General features: G+C 41.0%; 1 protein-coding gene across 1 annotated transcript in view; it reads right to left on the bottom strand.

The window, feature by feature from the left end:
• Positions 1 to 12,533, bottom strand: part of LOC124595228 — a 106,808-nt gene that overhangs the window by 46,557 nt on the left and 47,718 nt on the right. The window contains exon 5 of the mRNA XM_047133883.1: positions 7,926 to 8,183. Within this exon, the coding sequence (XP_046989839.1) occupies positions 7,926 to 8,183 (258 nt within the window). The remainder of the gene's footprint in view (positions 1 to 7,925; positions 8,184 to 12,533) is intronic.

The raw sequence follows: 12,533 nt of genomic DNA, 5'->3' as shown, positions 1-12,533 counted from the left end.
TAAGAGTTTTGTTCAGTTGCAGACAGTAAATTTTGTTTACTATTCCTGGTAAAATAACCTATAACTTAGTGCTGCATCTATCTATTGGGTTGAGAGTCTAATGACTATGCCCACAGGTTTCATATCTGGTGTATATGGAGAGATATGCTTTCCATAAGTTCCGCCTTTTTATGATTATCAGTTATCTTCATACAGCAATACTGAAGCCAATCGACCATCTCCGTCTTTTCATTTTGCCATGGTAACCATCTTGTCAATAACAATAGAAGCTTAGGCGCATTATCAAGAAGAACTGTTACCAGGATTCACATATTCAGTATTAGTAAGACTAAGAAATGCTTCTTTTTATCATTTCTCCATGCCAATATCCTGTTTTATTCACTAAAAAAAGCAGGAGAGAGTTCAATAGGAAAGCTTGCATGCAAAAGAATAAATCGTGGCATCTGTCCAGTCCTTCTTTAGAATGTGGTAAGAACTGTCCCATGTTTCATCAATCGCCACAATTTCACTGATATTTACCCCACGTCTGCCTCAAAATTGGCATCACCACCTGCAGCGACCGTCCTGTATGTCTGTGACATCGGCATCTCGCATGACGGAACAGAGATGCGGGATGCCTTCATCACAGCAAGTGAAACAAAAGCAGATGTTTACAGGACAACCAAGGCCGCTGCTGGAGACAAAAACACAGCCAGGGGCTACTGTCCAAGCACCGTGGATCAACAAAAGCACCGGAAGTCGCGATCAACAAGCATACTATTTTTCTACACCACTCACATGATAAAAAATAGTCGCAGAAGATCCATCCGCCAATTGGTCTTATAAGCCGGCGCATCACCGGCCAGAAGGCAGTTTGACACACTGCCCAGACTTGTAGAGATTTGCCATCCCGGCTGCAACATCCATGCGCCTCACCTGCTAGTTGCCGAATCGTCAGGAATGGTAGCTCTGGACTGTGACTCAAGAGTGTCGTGTAACTATGGTCTGGCCTCCCTGGACAGCTTTGTGGTAATGCTGTGCTGACCATTCATTAGTAGTTTTGTTTCTGTCTTTTCTTTCGTGGACTTTCTTGAGCGAGAGCCTTGTGAGGGAAACCATTTTATTTTGTTATTCTCTGTTATAAGATCCAAAGTGGGCTCTATACTTTATTTCTTGCTTAAATTGTGTTTTGCTTCGAGTACTTTGTCGACATCAGCAATGTTCTTGTTTATTGTTTTTTTTTTTTCCAATCAAAACAGATTGAGGAATATCGTTCGTATTTTGTCTCTGTTATCGGAGATACAGCACCACCCAGCTAAAACTTCTGTCTCCATCAATAGCTTACAGCCTCAGAAATATCCATTATAAAAATCCAGGTTGTGCACAACTGTAAAATAATGATGTGCAGCTGCATTTAAGACAACCTGCTTGCTTAAAGTGGTCAATAATTTTCTCTTTTGGATGCTCCTTTGCACAATAACAATCATGAAAGTGACAAGATATTGCATCTTCAGCAAATTAATCCCCAGTCACAGACAATGCAGACATATGGGTTCAGCACTTTACGGACCATTTCTGAGGAGCCACGATTATCGCAGATGTCATAATTTCTGCTCTGTTTGCACATCAGAAGTCGTGATTTTCCCATCAAATACTTTTCTGTTGCTCTGGAACATTGGAGGTCACTATTTTCCAGTCTGAAACAGTGGGAGTCACGTTTTACATGTTTTCAAGTACCACTCATGTACTTACACGTACACCTTCTCGTAGCAGCAATTTTGTAACCAGATTCTCGAGCTTGTGTGTGTGGGATCAGAAAATTTAACAGTAAGTTTATTCTGTTTTTATAATGTTGAATGCAATTTTTGCATTTTCCGTATTATTTAAAAGCACGTTTTTGGTTTTCTTGTTACATTCCTATAATTCTATCCTTACAACTATTCTAATTATTTATATATATATAAAAATCCCTATGATTCTGTACAGAAAAATGGAAAATTGCCCATGCTTATAGGGTTAACCTCTCTCTGTAATCCACTTAGCCATACAATGATTTCCCGTTATTTTCCAGTTTCCTCTTCTTTTCCACAGATTTTCTAGCAAATCTAGTTTACATTCAAGCCTATATATAGCAGTTCTTTCGATCAACTTGTTAATGGAAAGAAACAGACCACAATTGAAGTTTTCCTTTGATAGAGTACACAGGTAATGAACAAACTATTTCTTTATTGGCCTCTTATGACAATATCCTGGCCAAGAGAGTGATGAACTTTCAGCTGAATAACACTTGACCAACAATTTTGTTGGTGTGGCCATCAACTGCAGAAAGTATATAAATATTCATTTTTAAAATTGAAACACCTTTTTCTTGCTGCAGTCTATATTTATTTACATTCCAGACGTGTTTTGATTGTAACATTAAGACATCTTCAGTGGGTTTAATCTGGAATAATACAGTAGAATTACTATTTACAGATACTCATTTTTCTGGTCAATAAATGATTGACCACATGAGAAGAAATGCAGATTTTGGCCAGAAAAATGAATAACAGTCAGGAGCAATTTATTGACATAAAAATTGTGACGTGAACTGTTTTCTAATCTGTAAGTACTGCATATAAAAACAAAACTGTATTATTCCAAATTAAATCAATCAATAATGCCTTAATGTAAAAGAGGATATGATCCTGGAACATCAATAAATTTAAATTGCAGCAAGAGAAAGGTATTTTAATTTAAAAAAAGAACATTTGACCAACCACCTCTTGAAATTCTTCAGTACCACACAACAAACAACAGTGATGATACATAAAATATTAACCCTGCAACTATAAGAAATGAAGACATACAAAATCTCATCCTGAAGCAAACTATCCCAAAGGACAATAAACTGCCTGAACCTGGAGCATAATGCAAGTGGTGAATGTAGGAGGGGAGGATGGGGTGGAGGGGGGGGGGGGGGGGGGGGGGGACTGTGGGTGGATGCTATGATACGGTTACAGATCTTGCAGGATACTGGACTACTGGATGAATGCTTGCCATGGCTCTTGATGGACTTCTCCTCCAACCCCCCCCCCCCCCACTCCACCCTCCCCCACCCCCACAATCACCCATATTTCATTCGTATCTGTCAATCCTAAACTAATTCTGAAGCTAATGTATAATTCAGCACATTTAGTTAATTAGAATTATTTCTCTTGGACGCAATCCCTTAAAAATTTACAGATGAGACTTCACATGTTTGGATCCTACCATCCACTTGGTCTTTAGAGTAATTAATCATAATATCAAGTACAATCTATCTATCTATCTCTCTCTCTCTCTCTCTCTCTCTCTCTCTTTCTCTCTCCCTCTCTCCTGTTTTGTCATTTTTACCATAACATTTCTGTTACTCCACACTCATTTATTTCAGTTATTTATCTTCCCTCTTTGAGCATTCCTTTGACTTTTCTCTTACATTCCCTTTGTGACATTTCCGTTATTTCTTAATGCTGCTTCTTCGCAACTTGCCTCTCCTCTTATTTTTATCTGTTGCTACCCGTCCATTTCTTATGCTAGGTAATTCTGGTTCCTTCTCTCATATTTGTTGGCTGTTCAGCCTGAGAATTCTGATTTTTCATGTTTAAAAGTCACATTCTTAAGAGCAGTATCTGTTTTCTCGTAGTTCTCTTCTTGGCCTGACATGGTAACTACAAACTGCAAAAAGCTAGTATTTTAGTCACTTTTTGTTCAAGTGCATGTTAGCTGCCATTGTATATGCACAAGTTCTCCTATGTTTTGTATGACTGAAGACATGATGAAACAAATAACACAGCCAAAAGTTACTAAAAATAAAACCCAAATGATTTGTAAAATTTTATTTTCTTTCAGTTCAAAGTAATATAGGTCTACTTAATGTTTAATGTAACTAAGAAAGAAAATTAGTCATCATAAGAAGTAAAGTACAGGCAAGCATTCATGAAGTTGATGAATCAGTTCAAAATGTTTCACTGTAATTATATTGCTATATATTACCAGATTCCCAGCTAATGGTACAAATTTTATTTTTATCTTATGTTTGGTTATTGTAGTTTACAATCACCCTACCATTCCTTCTAAGGCAGGTATTACACTATTGTACTTCTTTGCCATAGTTGATATGCCAAATATTTATGTCAAAGAAATTTGATGGTGTAATAGGGAACTTTGTCAAATCTCGCCTGTCGTCAAATAAATATGATCAAACCTAGGGCATCGCTGTAGATTTGATCACAAAAGTCACTTGTCTTCTGTTCACTACAATATGAAATGTTACCACTTGGAGCACTAGAATCACTGCAGCGTTCTGTCACCAGTAATATGTTTGTAAACATAGCTGCGAAGTTTAAATCGTGTGTGCTGTCAACCACAAAATTAATAGAAATGTATGAAGCTGATGAAGCAGTTTACAACATGAGGCACGCTGAGTACAAAAATAGATTAAGAAGATTGGAGAGCTACAAAAAAAATTGCAGAAGTCATTAGCCGTGACATATAGCCAGGGTGCATGGCTGACAACATAAAAAAGAAAATTAATGGCCTCAGCTCAAGATACTCTCACGAGAAAGCGAAAGTATGTGTATATGGTGTCCCATTTATCTTGACCACCCTAAATAACTGTTTGTCCATACGAAAATTACAAAATGTTTCACGCAAATGTTCTTCAGCCATCCGGGGGGCATCAATCAGTATGATTGCCTTTGTTGTAGCTTTATTTTTTATAAAGATAGGAACAGCAGTATGACTTTTTAAATGGCACCCTATATTTTTTATTGGGTAATTCATTTCCTCTCCTAATGACCTATTCAAAAATGTATCACAGTGTACCATTCACTGAGACACAACATCATTAATTACGTAACACAACATTGACTTTGAGCCTGAGGTCACAAACTCGTCCACTTGCTGGAGTTGTCAGACAACAAATGAAAACCAAGTACAAACATAACTGAAAATTGACTTTGACTCTCTTGTACCATTGCCCAGGAGTAGAACATTCAAAGGCACTCAAAGCGGTGACCCTGGACACTGATACACTGGTGCAGTCATTGAATGAAAGAATTATTTACTGCTTCCAGAGTTGCTTGCTGACAAGAATTACAAGCAAGCATGAAAGGTTCCAGCATGTCCTCTGGATTTGTTGGAATATTGCGATAGATGTCGTCTTTAATACAGCCCCAAAGAAAAAAGTTCAGAGGATTTAAATCAGGAGACCTAGCAGGCCAAGTAACTGTTTCTCTTCGACCAATCCATCTGGCAGGATACCTTCGGTTCAGAACATGACGTGCACGCAAGGCACGTGCTAGACATCCATCGTGTGGATACCAGATAAGCATTCTGGTTCTTAGCAGCACTTCATCCAGAAAAGGGGGAAGAATTCATCTGAGGAAGTTGGCATACGCTGTGCCATTTAGCTACCATTGATGAAATAAGGGCCAATAATTGTAGTTCCAAGCATTCCACACCAGAAGTTAACTCTCCACTAATGCTGATGTTCCACCTGTCTAAGCCATCGTGGGTTGTCGCTAGACCAATAACACATGTTCCTTGTATTTACCTGTCCTTTGTTTGAGAAGGAACATTCATTGGTAAACAGAACATTGGAGAAGTAGTTCGGGTTGGCGAGGATTTGCTGCTGTGCCCACTGACAGAACTGTACACGATTCTGGAAATCATTCCCATGCAATTCTTGATGCAGGTGTACACGGTAAGGATGGAACTGGTGATGTGTAAGAATATGATATACACTGGTTTTAGGAATGCCAAACTCGTGTTCAAGCTGTCGTGTGCTCACATGTGGATTCATAGCAATGGAAGCAAGATCAGTAACTTTGGCAGCTTCGTCTGTGCGAGTGCTACAATTGCGTTGTTGTGAGTTGAAACTTCCCGTTTTCCGAAGTGTTGCAACAAGACGAGAAAAAATTTGTTGGGAAGGTGGGTTCTTGTCAGGATATCACTCTCTGTACAGTTCCACTGCCTGCGTAGCATTCTGCCTACCTTCAACAACAATAACGACAATAAAAGAAACATTATGTCGATGCAGTTTGTAGGAAGGACAGCCTTTACTGTATGCCTACTCTACACAACAGTATTTAAAAGGACTAAACTACTGTACTAAAGGTACTCATACATAAGAAAACAGTATTGCAAATTACTGTTCTAACTTACATTCCCCATAGATGAGTAGCATTTCTACCTTCTCTTCGTTGGTGTACATTCTACTCACACAACTCTTCAACTGACGATGGTTGACAGAATGATGGGTGTGCATTCTACTTACGTTCACATTTGTCCTCTGCTAACATCAGCACGTGGATGTGCTCCATTACCCCGAGTACCTGCACTAAGCGCTGGGATCATCAACGTCAATTTTGTGCTATGTAATTAATAATTTTGTGTTTCAGTGAATGGTACATTGTGACACATTTTTGAATAGGTCTTTAGGAGAGGAAATGAATTACCGAACGAAAAAATACAGGGTGCCACTTAAAAAAGTCATACCACTGTTCATATCTTTGTAAAAAACAAAGCTACAATGAAGGCAATCATGTTGATTGATGCCCCTCTCACGGCTAAAGAGCATGAGCTTGAAACATTTTGTAATTTTCATCTGGACAAACAGTTATTTAGGGTGGTCCAGATAAATGGGAATGGGACACCCTGTGTGTGTGTGTGTGTGTGTGTGTGTGTGTGTGTAATGAGGCGCTTTACTTATATATTTTCTGACCTCACCAGTCTTCTTAATCTATTTTTGTACTCAGGATGACTCACATTGTAAAGTGCCTCATCAGCTTCATACATTTCTATTAATTTTGTAGTTGTGGGACACCAAATGTAATTATTACTTTGAGCTACAATAAAAATAGTTATTAATGCACATGAAGTGTATTGAACATTTATTTACTTTCAGATTTTGGTGCTTTAGTGCTTTATAAATTGCTTCACACGTTTCTGGTATTATTTTAGTTTATGTCCACTGTGGTATTCGAGTGCTGCACTGACAGCTAGAGTAGCTCTCTCCTGTAGCAAGAAATCCGAGTGTTACTGTGAGCCTGTCTTCTGCATATATACCAGTTCTTATGTGAGTATTGTGCTTTGTGATATGATGAGACACTTCACTGAGCAAATACTGAAATGTATGCTCATCCATTCTTAAGTAAGTTATGTGTAACTTGACTTCCTCCACTAGAAGCTCACATAACATATTTTGTTGAATGCTTTTATCGTCAAGTCATAAAACCTGCGGCTTCACCCAAGTACATTTCTTTTTCTTCCCTCACTTCTCTTCCAAATGCGCACACAGTGCTATTGTGGTACATGCAACTGCTACACATAGTAACAAGTTGTTGTTGTCGAACATCTTGAATTTTGACGAAAAATATGATGACAGTGTAATACCCCTTTCTAGTGCCACTTTAAATATCTTTGTCAAACAAATGTGACAAATATTTGATCATACCTTTTATCAAACTTTGTCAAAGAAATATGATAGTGTAATACCGGCCTAACAAAGGTTGTGAAGGATTCATGAATGTCTGTTGCAATTCACCTGTTGTTTTCAGTGGCTTTTCAGTATCTACACCTCTGTGAGAAGTCAGGATTCTGAGCAGCTAACCCTTCCCTATATTCTTACAGTTTTCGATAGCTTGCCCTTCTTTCCTTCCTTGTGTTGTCTCTAAGACAAGGAATGCAATTCAAAACACACAAGATATTTAATTTTTTGATGTTCCCAGTTACTGCGTCTAAACAGTGAATGCACATACCTTTCAACAGTTAAAATTTTCATTTTTGAGTGTTTTTCACTAATTTTGTTTCACATACATTATAGTTCCAGTACTATGTTTCATACTTTCACAGTATTTCACTACTACACATATAAATTATGTTACATAATCAACAACAAAATTACTAATTATCATCATACGTACCCTGCAACTGAGGTTTGGATTTTGGAGTAAAATTGATAGAAATGTGAAGATGCAAATGGATTCTACACTTTGTGACCATACAATGTGGAAGTTTGTGATTAGCATCATTAAAGCCTCCAAGACTGTTGAGAGTAACTCTGGATACTCTATTGGAAAGTCATACGAATCAATGGTGAATCCTGGAAGACACTGCACAGATGGTGGCATAAACTCTTTTAAGCTATACATTAAAACCTGGAACACAACCACTGCTTTATCCTGGAAAAAATGAATAATTGGTGAAATCATGAAAGCTATGAAAGAAAATATTGCCATCACAATGAAAATAACAACTGTTAGCTGAGTTTGACTGATCTAGGTAAATTTCTACATTATGTACAATCAGGGAAATCAGAAAAAGAGAAAGTCATAATAAAACAGAATAAATATAAATCTAGTGGACACATTACATACAAAGAAACAAACTGAGGAACACAAACTAGCATATAAACCTGAAAAATCAAATGATATGAATAATGTGCCAACAAATTTCAAAGTAACATATGGGATAATTAAGATATGGAATATTAGCTCTGATGGTGTAAGCTGAGGAACAGAATTAGCTGCGGTCTATTTAAGTAACCTCCTCAACATTTTCCTGACCAGATACGGGGACACAATGCAAACCTAAATAGAGTGGTCAGTAATATGAAGCCCTTTCATCCTCAATGAAAGTCCAATGTCTCAATCATAGCACTTGGTTTGGGCACATCATGCTACTACACTACTGGATGTACTACTACTACTACTACTACTACTACTACTACTGAGGGCACAAAGGTCCAGTCTTTTCATACGATAAATGCACACATAAATAGAATGAGTGCTACATTATATGATCATGAAGATGATGTCAACATGTGACCACTCGCTACTGCACTTAAAAAAGTTACAGGAAGATACAGCTGTTTAACTATGGTCATAATTTAATAAATAGTATTAAAAAGGGGGAGGGACAGGGGCAGAGGCAGAGGCAGAGGCAGAGGCAGAGGCAGAGGCAGAGGGGGAGGGGGAGGGGGAGGGGGACGGGGAGAGGGAGGAGGAGGGAGGAGGAGAGAGCGCATTGACGATGGGTCGATATTAGTTCATAGTTGGACAGAAAGAAGACAGTGGAGCAGAGATTTGCTGAGCAGGTCAATACAATGATGATAACATGCAAAGTTGCAGGTAGCTTGAAGTTATGCTGTTGGAGCAAGAGCCAAAAGCAAATTCCAGGAGGTAACAGAGCAAAGGGATGCACCCCATACTTGCGATCAAAGGAGCCATCGAAGAAGGAGGCATACGATGCGTGGCCACACGTGGCAGACAAATGGTATGCATATATGCTGATGAGAAATTCACGGCAGTAGGACAGCAGTAGTTCGGCAGATTCCGCAGACAGACGCTCAACCGAGACATTGTAAAAGGTGCCAGTGGCCAAATAGATGCTACAATGGTGGATAGTATGGAGATGGCGTAAGAGGGACACACATGCAGATGCACAAATGAAACACCCAGTTTCGAACGGACAAGGGACCAGCACAAAGGGAAGAGGGCAGTTCGATCTGCACCCCAGGATGTACCACTGAGGACACATAGGACACTGAGGGACCACACACAGTGGGCTGCCAGGTAAGGCACTGGGAGAACCATGAAAGCTTCCTATCAAGCGTGAGCCCCAGGAACTTCATAGTTTCAATAAATGGAAGAGCAACAGGTCCAAGATGTAAGGACGATGGAAGAAACCAATTGCACCGCCAGAAATTCATACAGACGGTTTTGTCAGTGGAAAAATGAAAGCCATTGTCGATGCTCAATGAGTAAAGATGATTGAGACACCACTGAAGACGCTGCTCAATGAGACACGTCCATGGAGAACTGCAACAGATGGCAAAATTGTCAACAAAAAGGGAGTCGGAGATGACTGGCGGGAGACAGGTCATTGGTTAATGACAATAGCAAAGAGGATGACAATCAGAACAGAACCCTGAGGCACACCATTTTCCTGGATATAGGTGTCCGACAAGGCACAACCCACACATACCTTGAAAACTTGGTCTTTTGAAAATTCCTGAAGGAAATGGGTAGGTGGCCACTTGTACAGAGTACGAAGGATACCAGTCCTCCAGCAGGTGGCATAGGCTTTCTCCAAATCGAAAAACACGGTCACAGTCTGGGATTTCCGCAGAAGACCATTCATGACATGGGTGGACAAAGTGACGAGATGGTCAACTGCAGAACGGCGCACTTGAAATCCGCACTGTGCAGTGATCAGTAAATTGCAAGACTCGAACCACCATACCAGCCAGACATGAATCATATGTTTCATCACCTTGCAAACACAGCTGGTGAGAGAAATGGGGCGGTAGCTAGAAGAAAGGTGTTTGTCCTTACTGGGCTTAGGTATGGGTATGACAGTGAAGTCACGACACCATCTGGGAAACGTGCCCTCTGCCCAGATTTGATGGAATGTAAGAAGGAGAAAGTGCTTGTCCGCAAGAGAAAGGTACTGCAACACCTGAATGTGAAGATCGTCTGGCCCCGGGGCAGAGGATCAGGATGAAGTGAGAGCATGATATGGCTCCCCCATAGTTAAGGTGGCATTGTACCACTCACGATTCTGAAAAGAGAATGTTATCACTCAAACATCCCCTGCTCGTTTCCAGTGGAGGAAGGCAGGATGATAGTGAGAGGAGCTTGAAATCTCCGCAAAATAGCGGTCCAACATTTTGGAGATACCAATAGGGTCCACGAAGACATTGTCTGCAACTGTCAGGCCAGAAATTGGGGAATGGATCTTGGTCCCAAAGAGCCATTGGAGGTTGGCTCACACGACGGAAGAGGGAGTGGAACTATTAAAAGAACTAGGGAATGAAACACCCGCTAGCTTTTTCACTATCACAAAGAACGCAACTACACTGTGCATGCAACAGATTATATTGAATGAAGTTTGCCATTGTAGGATGACAGTTGAAAACATGGAGAGCATGTCTCCGCGTGCGAATTGCATCACGGCATGCCTCAGTCCACAAAGAGACCAGGACACAACATGGTAAAAAGAAAGTGCGAGGAATGGAATGTTCTGCAGCAGTAAGGATAACGTTTGTAAGGTAATCTCCCTAGTCGCCAGGGAGGAGTAAAGCCCACGAGAAATGGTAACTCAAGTATGTGGCAGAGAGAAACTACTCGAGACGATGAGCAAGCTGGGCAGTGCTGAAGGATAGGTCCAAATGGGAATTGGTGTGCTTGGAGTCTGAAAAGAACACACGTCCTCCTGTGTTAAGGCAGAAGACATTAAGTTGCTTGAGGTCAGCCATGGGGGCACTTCTTGGACAGGTTCTGGGCAAACTCCAAAGGGGATAGTGCGTATTAAAGTCACCAAGCAGCAGAAAGGGATGAGTTAACTTCCCGAATAAGCTGGAGGAAGTCTGCCCTGGTGACATCGAATGATGGAGGAATGTAAACGGTACAAAGGGAAAAGTGAGGAAGGAAACGGCGAAATGCAACAGCTTGCAGGTGGGTAGTCAAGGAGATGGGTTGACTATGTACGTCATCCTGTATGAGCAGCATGACTCCCCCGAGATGGAATGCCTTCCTCAGGAGAAAGGTTAAAACAGACTGGGAAGAAATGTGAGAGATCAAAGCAGTCGTGAGAACACAATTTTGTTTCCTGAAGGCAGAGAACAAGGTGACGCTGCGAGTCTAAGAGCAGCCATAAATCTTCTTTGTTGGATCGAAGACCACGATCGTTCCACTGGAGTAGAATAATGACTAGGAAAGAATGAAGGGATGTCACTTCGGCAGCTGCCGAGTGCCAGCCTTCGAAGACTCACTCCTACAGGGCACAGAGGCAGGAGGATCCTGCTCCACGAGGTCAACAGAAGCATCGGTGTTCTCCTTCTGTCAGCCTGAAGAGTCCAGGGTAGAAAAATGGTTGGTGGAACACACCAGTGACATGGAGGGTGACTAGTCGAGAGAATTACGTGGCAACACCGTCGAAGAGGATCTTCAAGTCAACAAAGGATAAGACCATTTGGCTCTGTTTGACTTCTTGGAGCCCTTCCAGTTGGCACAGGAAGACTCAGATGCTGGTTGGCTGGAAGGGCATAGGAAGTCTTCATGCGAGTATTCCTTCTGTCCTTTCTGGCATGCCAGTTGTGTAGCTGGTAACTTTCTCCCCTGAGGCGAAAGTTTGGTGGCATGCTGCACAGCTGGAGGAGGATACATGGACACTACCATGATGCTGGGTGATTTCACAACTGTGGTGCTGGGCCTGAGATCGCATGTCTGCGTGACCATGTCCTTCATGGAGCAAGATGCAGCAAGAACAGTATTGTAGGTGCCATACAGTAGAACATAGGGTTTCCAACTAGCCAACAACCTTGCGAATGACTGGGTAAGGCACTTTTTCCTTCACCCATGTCTCCTGGACAGCCCACTCATCGAGATACATGGGACTATTACGGCAGGAGGTGGCATGGTCATCAAGGCAGTTGATGCAGCGGGGAGAAGGAGGTAGACAACTGCCCTCGTGAGCATCCCTACCATAGTTACACATTTGGCTGGGTGTCAACAGGACACTTGAGTGTG

Source organism: Schistocerca americana, chromosome 2, assembly GCF_021461395.2.
Source record: "Schistocerca americana isolate TAMUIC-IGC-003095 chromosome 2, iqSchAmer2.1, whole genome shotgun sequence".
In the NCBI taxonomy this organism is placed as follows: Eukaryota; Metazoa; Arthropoda; class Insecta; order Orthoptera; family Acrididae; genus Schistocerca; species Schistocerca americana.
The sequence above is the reverse complement of the archived record's forward strand: the minus strand, read 5'-3'. Positions and strand labels throughout refer to the sequence as shown.